Genomic DNA, 12,528 nt, shown 5'->3' on the forward strand with positions numbered 1-12,528 from the left:
GGTTATCACCAGATCTGGATGGATGAAAAAGACGTAGAGAAAACAACCTTTATTACACCATGGGGGGTATAATACTATAAGATGATGCCATTTGGTCTAAAGATTGTTGGGGCTACCTACATGAGAGCCATGACAACTATCTTCCGTGATATGATACACAAAGAAATACAGGTGTATCTGGATGACGTTATTATCAAATCCAAGAGGGCCGCAGACCACATAGCAGACTTGAGAAAGTTCTTTGACAGGTTAAGAAGGTACAACTTGAAACTGAACCCCTCAAAGCGTGCATTCGGGGTTCCCACTGGAAAGTTACTTGGATTCATCATCAGTCGTCGAGTTGATCGAGTTGGATCCGTCTAAAGTTAAGGCTATTCAGGAATTACCGCCACCTAGAAGCAAAAAGGACGTGATGAGCTTCCTAGGACGACTTAACTATATTAGTCGCTTCATAGCACAGTCCATAGTTATATGTGAACCCATCTTCAAGATGCTGAGAAAAGATGTCGAAACAAGCTGGACCAAGGATTGTTAGAAAGCTTTCGACAAAATTAAGGAGTACCTATCCACACCACTAGTTTTGGTCCCGCCAGAGCCGAGGCGGCCTTTACTACTCTATCTATTTGTATTGGATGGAGCCTTCGGATGTGTTCTGGGACAACATGATGAGAGAGGGAGAAAGGAGCAAGCCATATATTACTTGAGCAAGAAGTTCACACCTTACGAAGCGCGGTACTCTCTACTAGAGCGCACTTGCTGTACTTTGACCTGGATGGCCCAGAAGTTTAGGCATTACTTTTGTGCCTATACTACATACCTCATATCCAGGATGGACCCTTTAAAGTACATATTTCAAAAACCCATGCCAACAGGGAAGCTAGCCAAGTGGCAGATACTGTTGAGTGAGTTCGATATCGTCTACGTAACTCAAAAGGCGGTCAAAGGGCAAGAATTGGCAAATTATATTGCTGAAAACCCGATGGGAGGAGAATACAAACCCTTGAAAGCGTATTTTCCTGATGAAGAAGTGTCGTTCGTAGGAGAGGACATTACCGAAGCATACGATGGTTGGAGGATGTTCTTTGACGGAGCTGCAAATTTCAAAGGAGTGGGGATTAGAGCAGTTTTGGTATCAAAAATGGGTCAACATTATCCGGTATCTACTAAACTCATATTTCCTTGCACCAACAACATGGCAGTATATGAAGACTGCATAATAGGACTCAACAAGGAAATTGACATGAATATTCAGGAGCTGCTGGTAATCGGTGATTCAGATTTGCTTATGCACTAGGTACAAGGAGAGTGGGCCACCAAGAATTCCAAGATATTGTCATATCTGCACCACGTATAGGAATTGAGTAAGAGGTTCATGAAGATAGAGTTTCGGCATGTGCCCAGAATTCAGAATGAGTTTACCGATGCATTGGTCACTTTGTCATCTATGATACAACATCCAGATAAGAATTTTATTAATCCTATCCCAGTGAGAATCCATATTCAACCGACTTACTGTGCTCATGTCGAGGAAGGGATAGATGGAAACCCTTGGTTCCATGACATCAAAGAGTATTTGGCGAAAGGAGAATATCTGGAGCATGTAAACCACACTCAGAAATGCACGCTCCGAAGATTGTCCAACCACTTCTTCCACAGCAGAGGAAACTTGTATAGGAGAACTCCTGATTTGGGATTGCTAAGATGTGTTGACACAAGAGAGGTTTCTAAACTACCTAAGGATATACATGCCGGGACCTGCAGCCCGCACATGAATGGTTTTTTTTTGGCCAAGAAGATACTTAGGTCCGGTTACTTTTGGATGACCATGGAGATAGATTGTGTCCAGTATGTCTGCAAATTCTACCAATGTCAAGTGCACGCTGATATGATAAAAGTGCTGCCAAATGAGCTCAATGTAAAAAGCTCACTTTGGCCATTCGCCGCCTAGGGAATGGATGTCATTTGTTCGATTGAACCCACTGCTTCAAACGGGCACATGTTTATTCTAAATGCCATCAATTACTTCACAAAATGGGTAGAGGCTGCATCTTACAAAGTTGTAACCAAGCAAGTCATCGCAGACTTTATTAAAGATCGTATTGTTTACCGATTCGGAGTTCCCGAGTCTATTGTCACTGATAATGCAGTCAATCTCAATAGTGATCTGATAAAATCCATGTGTCAGACTTTCAAATCAAGCACAAGAATTCCATAGCCTATAGACCTCAGATGAATGGAGTCGTAGAAGCCGCCAATAAAAACATCAAGAAAATACTAAGGAAGATGGTAGAAAACCACAAACAATGGCACAATAAGCTACCTTTAGCTTTGTTGGGATACTGCACTACAATTCACACATCAACCAGGGCAACTCCTTACATGCTGGTTTATGGCACCGAAGTTGTCATCCCAACCGAGGTAGAGATTCTTTCCTTAAGAATCATATAAGAAGATGAACTCAGTGATGCAAAATTGATAAGGAGCCTCTATGAACAATTAGCTCTTATAGACGGAAAAAAGATTAACGCAGTATGTCACGGTAAGCTTTACCAGAATAGAATGTCTATAGCTTTCAACAAAAGGGACAAACCAAGACAATTTGTGCCAGGACAGCTGGTGCTGAAGAAGGTCTTCCCACATCAAGATGAAGCTAAAGGTAAATTCTCTCCCAACTGGCAAGGCACGTATATGGTTCATAGGGTGCTGACACGAGGAGCACTCATACTTACAGAAATGGATGGAGAAATTTAGCCAAAACCAATCAGTTCTGACGCAATCAAAAGATACTATGCTTAGACTATTTACATTTCTTCATCGGATGTAATTGAACTACACTTGACCTGATTCCCACTTAAGAGAGGATACGTAGGCAGCCCTGTGGGTTCGGTCATATCATAATAAAATTTTCCTTTCCCCCCAAAATCAGAAACTAGGGCAGAATTTTGAGAAGGACCCTCAAAATTTTGAAGCAAGTCTGCCAACGCCAACATATGTCAGACGATCAGAATTCGGTTAAGAAACTGGGACAAAATTTTGAGAAGGATTCTCAAAATTCCGAAGAAGGTTCAACATGACCCATTACCTGAAAACGGCTGAAGGATCATCCGCCAAACTTGAGCAGAATTTTGAGGGGGGCCCTTAAAATTCTAACAAAGGAAGCTGCAATGTCTCTAGAATGTGTTACAGTCACTAGTTCATCTAAAACTCACTTGATATATCAATATGTTTCCAAAATGACTTTATTTTTATCAATAATTACATATTTTCGAAAGATCTATTTCCATAACAGTCAGGCGTTACCCTGGGAAACTCAAATAAGGCCTCCATAACGGAGCAAAGCAAGGCCAGCGAGCAGAAGAACGAAACCCTAATCTTTGGCCATGAATATGTCCCAATCTCTGTAGATCTGGAAGGATTCTGAGTTTGACAATAACTTTTCTTTAAAGATCTCTTATTTCTTTACTGTCAACCAATTTTAGCACTATGTCTTGGATTCGTTGTTGTCTACTGTTTAAATCTCTGCATACTTGAAATGTTTTTCAAATTTCTGTGATTTTTCTTTATGTTTCCCTTGTTCCTCTACCACTGACTGATTTTAAACACTACAATACTTCTGGTTTTGATTTCTATGACTAGGGTTTCCTGAAATGTTCTTTCTCCAAAATGTTTGATGATTTTGAGTGTTTAATCTTTTGTTTCTTGTGTGTTTTACCGATTTCATGAATATTGCTCTAACCCTAACTTGTTTATGCTAAAAGCCCTAATTTTTCGACATTCTAAGTTTGTCTAAGTTACTTTGGTACTGACTTTGTCATATGCTTTGGTTTCTGTGATTCTGCTTAGCCTAATTCGATGTCTTTTGATCCTAATGTGCCTCTATTGTTGTTTTTGGGTCGACTTTTCTACTAATTCTACATGTCTATGTTCATTTTTTTACCTATTCATGGTAAACCTATACTTTTCTCCTATAATCAGTGATTGATTTGGATTCTTGATTTATCAGTTTGTTTTGTAAAGACCTATTCCTGACTATTTCCTTATTTACAACTTGAGTAGCTTTCTTACCTTGTTCGATTAATTGTGATATTTACTGATTCCTCACCAATCATTTTCTTAATTAAAATTCTGTCTATTTACCCCTAATTGCTTGTTTGATTTTCTTTCCTTAAATATATTTTGGCTTTACCTTTGGTTGATTACCTTTAATTAAGGAAGAATTATACTAACTGATGTATAATTGATTCTGTGTCTTCCTTAATTGCAGAAGGGTTGATTTCCTTTACCTTATTTTCCTTGTTCTTAACTTCTATATATTCTCTCTTTTACTCCTCACTTCTACACGAACAATAGTTCATCTACACTCTCACACTCTCAAAAACTCTCCATTCTCTTCTGTTACTTTTAATTCTTACTAATCCAGCTTGTTGTAAGACAAGGCTAGCTACTTGCACCATCTCTACTTTATACTCTGTATTCTCTCCTTAACTGGTATGTCCTAATTCAATTCACATTCGAAAGCTATGTGTTTTCATTATTGCTGCAGTTAATTAGTGGTGATTTACAGTTTTATTTGGTACTCTATCTAATATGCAGTTAGCATGCCTAGATTACTGTATCACACAGTGTGTTTAAGTTTGTTCTGTTAAAAGATATAACTAGTATATTGTTTAGCATGCCAATACTGCTATAGATAATTTGTTCACTAGTATGTATAAGTTGCATTGTGTGTTTACTGTCTCACCCAGCATGTCTAAATTCTGCTTGTTCTGTATATGATTTGTATTTCTAAAACCTGGAATACTTCATGAAGTGTTTTACTAGTTTGTTCATCTAAGTCTAACTTTTTCTACTTCACCAATGAGATCTTGTTTGTGTCTAAGACCTATGTGTTCTCAACATATCTTTGTAACTAACTTGCCTTCTTGAGGAATCTGTGTATTTGTTTGCCAACACTAATGTGCATTCTAGGTGTCCCCTACCCCTTTCTCCCTGTGTGAAGTTTGTTTTTAAATTGTGTGTTCTGTGACTTGCTCTCTTATTCCAAAAAAAAAAAATGTGTTCTTCATGTTTTCTCAAACTGTTTCTACCCTAACTATGTACTGGTTTTCAAAAAACTCTTTCCATTCCTAAAACCTTCTTTATACTATTTACGAAACTCTTTCAAGTCATTATGCACTCTCACATTACTCTTAGATTAACTAAGTCATGCCCCTCTGATATATGTACTACTTTGAGATCCTTGAGATCTCTCTGAACTCTGGCATATCAGGGCTGGCACTTCCACACTGCATATAATCAGTCTTTGTTTGATGAAAGTCTAGATGTGAGCACTGCCCGGTATCCTTGAGGTCGTTTGGGAACTCCAACATACCTAGACATGAATTGGGCTATGGAACTTTGGGCATTTGAGACTAGTGAAGGAATGGTACACCAGATTTTTTTGGTCCTGCTTCAGGCTCCCTATAGTTTGACTTCCACTCTATTTATGTAATTTATATTCATTTCTTGGTCTGTAATAATTATTGTAAATAAACAGTGGGGTGATTAGATAAAAAGGGAGGGTAACTGTATGTTATGGAAAAATTGGGTAGATAACATGCCTATAGGATCTATTTCGATTCAAATGTGTTTGTTAGATAACATGCCTATAGGGTCTATTTCGATTCAAATATGTTTGTTAGATAATATGCCTATAGGATCGGCTTTGGTTTAAATAAATTCTGCATGCTTTACTTTAATACAATTAGAAGTCATGCCTATAGGATATAAATCAGCTTTATAAATAGATTTCATGCCTATAAGGTGTAAAGTAATCGAAGTTCAGTTTCCATTGTTGCATGTATTCAAATTCGTCTCCTTAGAAATTATGCCTATAGGATTAAAATCCGTTTTAATAGAAATCATGCCTATAGGATCAGTTTAGTTAGATCTAAAATCAGTTTACTCTAAGGTCATACTGGTAAGTTTTGAGTTAGTTTAATTAAATAACCTACTCTTTTCGTGTTAATCAATATCGCTAGAAAGCATGACTATAGGACCCAAATTACCCGTTTAAAATTGTTTGCTGATTTACTACCTTCGTAATCAATAATAGATATCATGCTCATAGGACGCCACTATTATACACCTAGGTAAGCTTATAGGGCGACTAAAAATCCTGCAGCTGTAAAACTGTGTTATGTTATTTGTGATTGCTCATAATCAACAAGTCTAAAATCAGTAGGCAAGATGAATAGGTTTTAGACACATTGGTCATAATCCAGTACTGAATAATCTCTACTCACCTAGATATCATGTCCTAAGGTTTTCTCTTAAATAATTGAAACTATTGTTTGAGACGTGCACTTACTTGTTATGTTTTGTGGAGTTAAATATGATCCTTTAATTGTTCTCTTTAATGCATTCCTAACTATTTTGATTGACGCCTAGATTTTTCTCCTTTAAGTACTTTAGGATGGTCTAGAATTACCTGAATTAGAGGTCCTAAATACCTTCAGGGCCAAAAGAAAGGAACGGGTAGTACACGCATAGGATATCTTTCAAGGTTGCTAGAATGCTTTAGGCTATGACCAAAGGGAGAAAATTGGGTCGTAAGGATATGATGACTACGCGCTAATGTCCCGTGTAGCCCCTCGTTGAGGAGTGATTATCGGTCATTGTGTGGGTATGATCCTGTAGGCTAACCAACCTAGGACCCTTTTTCCAACTCCCGTTGTTTAAGTGAATTTACTTTCTTTACATATGAGCAAATTGTTTAAACCCTTTTCCCTTACTTTCATTACTTTTATCATACATGTACTTAGAATGTCAAAAACATGCCTTTATTTGCAAATATGTGTTAAAACAGTTTACTTGTTAACATGACTAATTCACATAGTTTAAGTTCGGTCGGGACCCACCGTTGTGGACCGCGAGGTGTGCTTAACACCTTCCCCTCAAGGTTATTTCGAGCCCTTACCCTAAATCTCTGGTAATGCAAACTAGTCCAAGAGTTAATCAATCTGAGGTGTCCTAATGCACCATAATCCGTTAGGTGGCGACTCTTCAAATACCTAATTCCCAAAAGGAAACGAGTTATTTTTCCCCATGAATCTCAAAACCCGGACTTCCCTGTCAAAAAGGGAAAAAGGGGATGCAACAGAATGGTCATTGTTATTCTTTCAATCATTCATCTGCGTTTTTATTGTGTTTAGTTATTCGTCGTTATCTTGGTTTTGGAGTGATTGTTGTTTCTTGTGTGAGTCATGCATTCTATGCGATTTGTTGTGTTGCTTTAATATGTCAATCTGTGACTCCGTTATAACTTGGTGAATTGATTGTCAATATGAATTTAATTGCGTGGAGTCACTATGTCATATTCTGTTCAGTTGTTGGTAACATAATAGTTTAAATAAAATAATTATTAACAAGCTTTATTCTATCTGCCTCTTAAGATAGAACTCATTATCTCACTTGGGGCCTTATTATTCTAGATGGTTGTCGCACTTTCACTATAATTGGGTTCTTAAATAATACTCATCATCGTGTTAGATGTTTACCTTACTTAAAATTATTCTCATGTTTTTCTTTAGCAAATTCTATATTTAATTCGTTAATTTAACTTATGTTTTGCTTTGTTTAAAAATGATACTTTTACTTAATTTTATTAATTTCTAAAACTAAACCCATCTTATACTCTTTTTCATACAAATTGTACATTGTTTTACTTTATTTGATTTCTAAAATAAGCTCATTATTTCATTTGACACTTTACCATATTCAAGATTGTTATTATGTTTTATGATGTCTAAATATATCTTTCGCTCATCTAAATTAATATTTATCATGGTTGCAAAGTACATGGTAGCACGTGGCCTTTGAAATGCGAAGGTGATTTTTATTCTGGGCATGAGGTGCCATATGTATAAGATTTGAAAATTGTAGTGTATGACTTGTGATTTATAAGGTGAGGTGCCTTGGGATAATTCTTGTTTAAGTCCATGCATTGGGAGTGGTTTGATTATTTGAGTTGTCCTCCATTTTTTTCTTATTTCAATTCATTTACATCTCATCGGTGTTCTGATTATGTTGTTTCTTTATTACTCGTTTACTACTTGCTTCCATCTATGTTTCTATTACTTTATTGTTGGTTGCAAATTAATTATTTTTCTCTGTTGGTCTTACATTGATGTTCTTTCCATTATTAGCTTATGTATATCTTGAATAGGTTTCTATGTCTAGTAGGTGTCTTGACATGGCCTCGTCACTACTCTACCAAGGTTAGGCTTGATACTTACTGGGTACTATTGTGGTGTACTCATGCTACGCTTCTTCACATTTTTGTGTAGATCCAGCTATTCTGATTGTGTTATTAAGAGTTGCATCGACAAGAACCTTCAAGGTATACCTGCTTGACATTTGTAGACCTCGGAGTCACCATCTTATTCATTATGTTACTGTTAATTTGTAATTCAAAACAGTATTGTGTTTTGAAATTTTAGTGTATTTTTGAAGTGCTTATGACTTCGTACTACCTATTTTGTGAAATGTGTAACTATTGAATAATTGCGGCTATGTATGTCATTAATAATTTATGATAAATGATTAAATAGTTCAATTATGTTATTTAAATCAGCACGTGTTTGGCTTATCTAGTCTTAGGGACTAGGCGCCATCACGACATCCTAAGGTGGGAAATGGGGTCATGACAAGTTGGCATCAGAGATCTAGGTTCATAGGTGCTACGAGTTATGAGCAAGTTTACTAGAGTCTTGCAGATCGGTACGGATACGTCTGTACTTATGTTCGAGAAACTACAGAATTATTAGGAACCACTCATTTTATTCCTTATCATGCAGTATTGATATCCTTTTACATCCACTCGTACATGATGTTGCACACTCAGTATCAGCTATGCTCCAACGTATTGTAATGTTACAGATGGGCTAGGGGAGGGGGCATAGATGCTCTATCATTGTCTCAAGGTATTGTCCAGTCTAAGGACGCAAACATGTTGGTAAATTTTTTAGTTATTCAAGTATGGATGCAACTGGTTCGTGTATTTGACTGGAGTTGTACAAGCTTATGAAGGTTGATAATGTGGATCATCATAGTGAGGGAGTCTACTATCGACGATCAGATTGCATGGGCAAGTGTCATATCAATCTTGGGTTTGAGGTATACATGCAGTGTTTAGAGCTTCCCTAGAATGGTACATGATTAAGATATGAGATTTTCATGGGCTGGTGCCGGAACTTGAGGTATATATGTATTATCGCTACATTCCAGCATCAGAGAGGTTAGAGAAACATCTTCAGATTCATAGAAGGTCTCTTCTGAGTGGGTATCTCGGTTGCAACATTGTTGGGTGCTCTAGAGGAAATACAGTAGTTTATGGGTTTTTGGATGACGTGGTTCATTCTAGGGTCTTACGCAACGAGCTTTTACTTAGAATCATTATGTACCAATAAGAGAAAGTGTTGACCTTAAGACAAGTTGAGGAGGATTAGAATAAATTGGCCAGGTCGGTGGTGTTAGGTCAGTATAGCAACAAAGGTGACTGGTCTTTTGGTATGGTAATGCTTCACCAGCATTCTGTGGAAATACTCTTGTGTTTAACGGCTTGCGTGACTTGGTTGAGTTGGGGAAGTTCAATTATGATGGTTTGGTGATGTGCGGACTGGCCTCGAAGAGTTCTCGATAATGTCAACCATAGCTTGAGCTAGATGTCTGCTATCGGCACAAGGAATGTGTTGCGTGTTATGATTTTTGTATGGATGGGGTCATGAGTTCTAGACAGTATGGGCGATTTCAGATGTTTAAAATAATGCTAGCATTATTTGATACCACCGAAGAAGGGTGCGTACTCCAGAAGTCACATTGTATTTCGACTTGCGGAGGTCTAACTGGTATTATAATAATTTCCTGGTTGATCGACTATCGATGTCCAGATTTTGCTTTATGGAACGAAAGAATTATACAAGTACTTCTAATGGGTAGACCGTATGTGAGGAATGTGTCAGTTATTTAAGTAGTGTAGTTGTAATCGGATATGGAGATTCTAATATTCTAGAGATTTGAAGGCTAAGAGGGTTCTCGAGGCAGATTATTCCATGGTTGTGATTGATGAACGTATGTTAAGAGATTGTCAACTGATGGTATTTACTATAGATATGTTAATGTGGGATATTCGGAGGCTATCTACCTATTTCGGAAGGATCGGAATTGATTTGAGAATACTAGAAGATCTAATAAGGATGTGTGTTCTAAATCAGATTTATCTACTCAACATAGTTATTATGGAGGGGTATGTTATTGGTTAGGGTGGATCACATTTGTGTTCTGGTATGTCTCATATGTTGCGATGGGTTGTGATCTATTGGTTATCTTCACACCAATGCGGTTATGTTTGGGCTTTGTAGAGAAAATTGAGTGAGATTGCTCTTGGGGTGTTGAGTAGTTGATTGTGCCTTGGTTATGTTCTTCCTGTTTCTGGTATATAATGATATCCATATCTCCATAGCTATGGTCATGCGCTTCGTGTGTTTGATGTTGATATGCTTATGGTTATTGACTGTGAGTATCAGGGCGCGACTTATTCCAGGTGGACCGGTGTTAGATTATGCCATGCATCGCAACTGCGTTATGCTAGGATATGATTCTTCGTGCTTATTTCGTGTGTTATGTTTCCCCTTGTGTGGTGGATTGATAGCATTACGCTTTGTAGTGGTATCTGTTGAACTGGCGGGATGCTTTCTTCATTTCCATTCTCTTTCCATCATTGGGTATATTTGGGTTATTGTTTGTTGGTGCACGGATTGCATGGTATGTGGCTCTAAGTAGGATTTGTGTAACAGGTCGGTCAAGTAACTTGTACTGGATGAGGTGAGGTTATTGGGCTTGAAATGAGTGCCATCAGATTTGCAAGGATTATGTCAGTAGTCGGCTTAGATTGTTTCTATGGTTATTATCGGGTAAGAGAGCTCCATGGCTTGTTAATCTGATAAGTGGTTATGAATTTCTGTATGTTTCTTTCATCATTGATAGTGTACAAAGGTTCAGAACAAGGTTTTAGTTGATATGAGGTTTGTTACCGATGTCAGGTTGGTTCGAGCAACTATTGCAGTCGGAAGTTATTGCTACGAGTATTTGAGTTATGTGGTATATCATGTGATTATGTCTTGAGACGTGGTTATGGATTGATACAACTTGTTCAGAGTTATATGGTGCATAGATGCAAGAATCGGATCATATAATGACTACCGGATGTTGGGGATTTGGGTTTTAAGGTTTGTGGACCAAGATTGAAGTAAGGATCCTCTGTAAGGTGGTGTTGTTGTGCTTATATGGCAATTTGATGGCTTTGTAATGACTCTTGGCACGTTTGAGGATGAACATATGTTTATGTGAGGGAGAATGCAATGACCCGATCGGTCGTTTAAGTTTTGGCATTCCATTCAGTGGTTTGAGACTTTGATTAGCTTCATATTATGTATTATGACTTGCATGTATGGTTGGTTTTGTTTTTTGAGTGGTTCGGGATTGATATGGAATAATGATTCTCGTTTTAGAAGCTTTAAGTTGGAAGAGTTTACCAAGGTTTGACTTTTGGGTAAACGAACTTGAAATCGGGTTTTAATTATTCCAATAAATTTGTATGATGATTTTGGACATGTGTACAAAGTTTGATTAAATTCTGATGAATTTTGGATAGGTTTGGGTTGTAAGGTGATTGTTTTTGGTTTCAACGTTGATTTGAGCATAAGGTTACCATATTAAGCACATGAACTTTGATTCTGTTTCGACTAAACTATTATATCTATGTCATAACTGTGAGGACCCAATAGGTCATCTTATGATTTTAAACCAAATTCTACATTCCGAGGGCCTTTAAAACTTCATTTTACCCCTCCTCAATTTGCATGCGTAGTCCGGGCATGTTTCCGGAAAGCTTTTGTGTTGAAAGTTGATAAAAATAGAGATTTTTGATTAAAAACTTCATTTAAGTTGACTTCGGTTAATATTTTTTGTAAATGGGCCCGGACTCATATTTTGATAGTCCCGGTGGGTTCATATTAAAATATGAGACCTGGGCATATGCCCGGAATCGGAATCGGAAGTCCCTAGCTCGAGTTATGAATTTTTAGTGAAAATTGTAAGTCTGGAAATTTAATGGTTTTTATGAAATTGTTAATGTTTGATCTTGTTGGTATCAGGTCGGTACTTTAGTTCTGAAGCTCGGTAAATGTTCATTATAATATTTAAGGCATGCCTGTAAAATTTGGTGAGAAACAGAGTTGGTTTGACGTGATTCGGACGTCCGGTTGAGAAAATAGAAAGTTCAAAGTGTTCTTGAAAATTCCATTTTATTTGGTGCTAAATTTGTTGTTTTAAATGTTATTTTGGTGATTTGATCGCACGAGCAAGTTCGTATGATGTTTTTAGACTAGTGGGCATGTTCTGTTTGAGCCCCGAGGTCTCGGGTGAGTTTCGGATAGGCTACGGAGTGATTTGAACTTGGAAAAATTTGTTGGTGTAATTAAGGTTGTT

General features: G+C 37.4%; 1 protein-coding gene across 1 annotated transcript; it reads left to right on the forward strand.

Moving 5' to 3' along the window:
• Positions 1 to 1,138: 1,138 nt before the first annotated feature.
• LOC138869615 (uncharacterized) lies at positions 1,139 to 1,948 on the forward strand. The gene is made up of 2 exons (XM_070147247.1): positions 1,139 to 1,261; positions 1,355 to 1,948. Exons 1-2 carry the CDS (start codon positions 1,139 to 1,141, stop codon positions 1,946 to 1,948), a joined length of 717 nt encoding a protein of 238 aa, XP_070003348.1.
• The last annotated feature ends 10,580 nt before the right edge of the window (positions 1,949 to 12,528 follow it).

This window comes from Nicotiana sylvestris, chromosome 5, assembly GCF_000393655.2.
Source record: "Nicotiana sylvestris chromosome 5, ASM39365v2, whole genome shotgun sequence".
In the NCBI taxonomy this organism is placed as follows: domain Eukaryota; kingdom Viridiplantae; phylum Streptophyta; class Magnoliopsida; order Solanales; family Solanaceae; genus Nicotiana; species Nicotiana sylvestris.

Excerpts from the sequence above, each read along its gene's own strand:
- LOC138869615 (XM_070147247.1), top strand. The coding sequence starts at position 1,139 with ATGGGTCAACATTATCCGGTATCTACTAAACTCATATTTCCTTGCACC. Across the intron at positions 1,262-1,354 it reads TGAATATTCAGGAGCTGCTG|GAATTGAGTAAGAGGTTCAT; the intron begins GTAATCGGTGAT and ends CACCACGTATAG.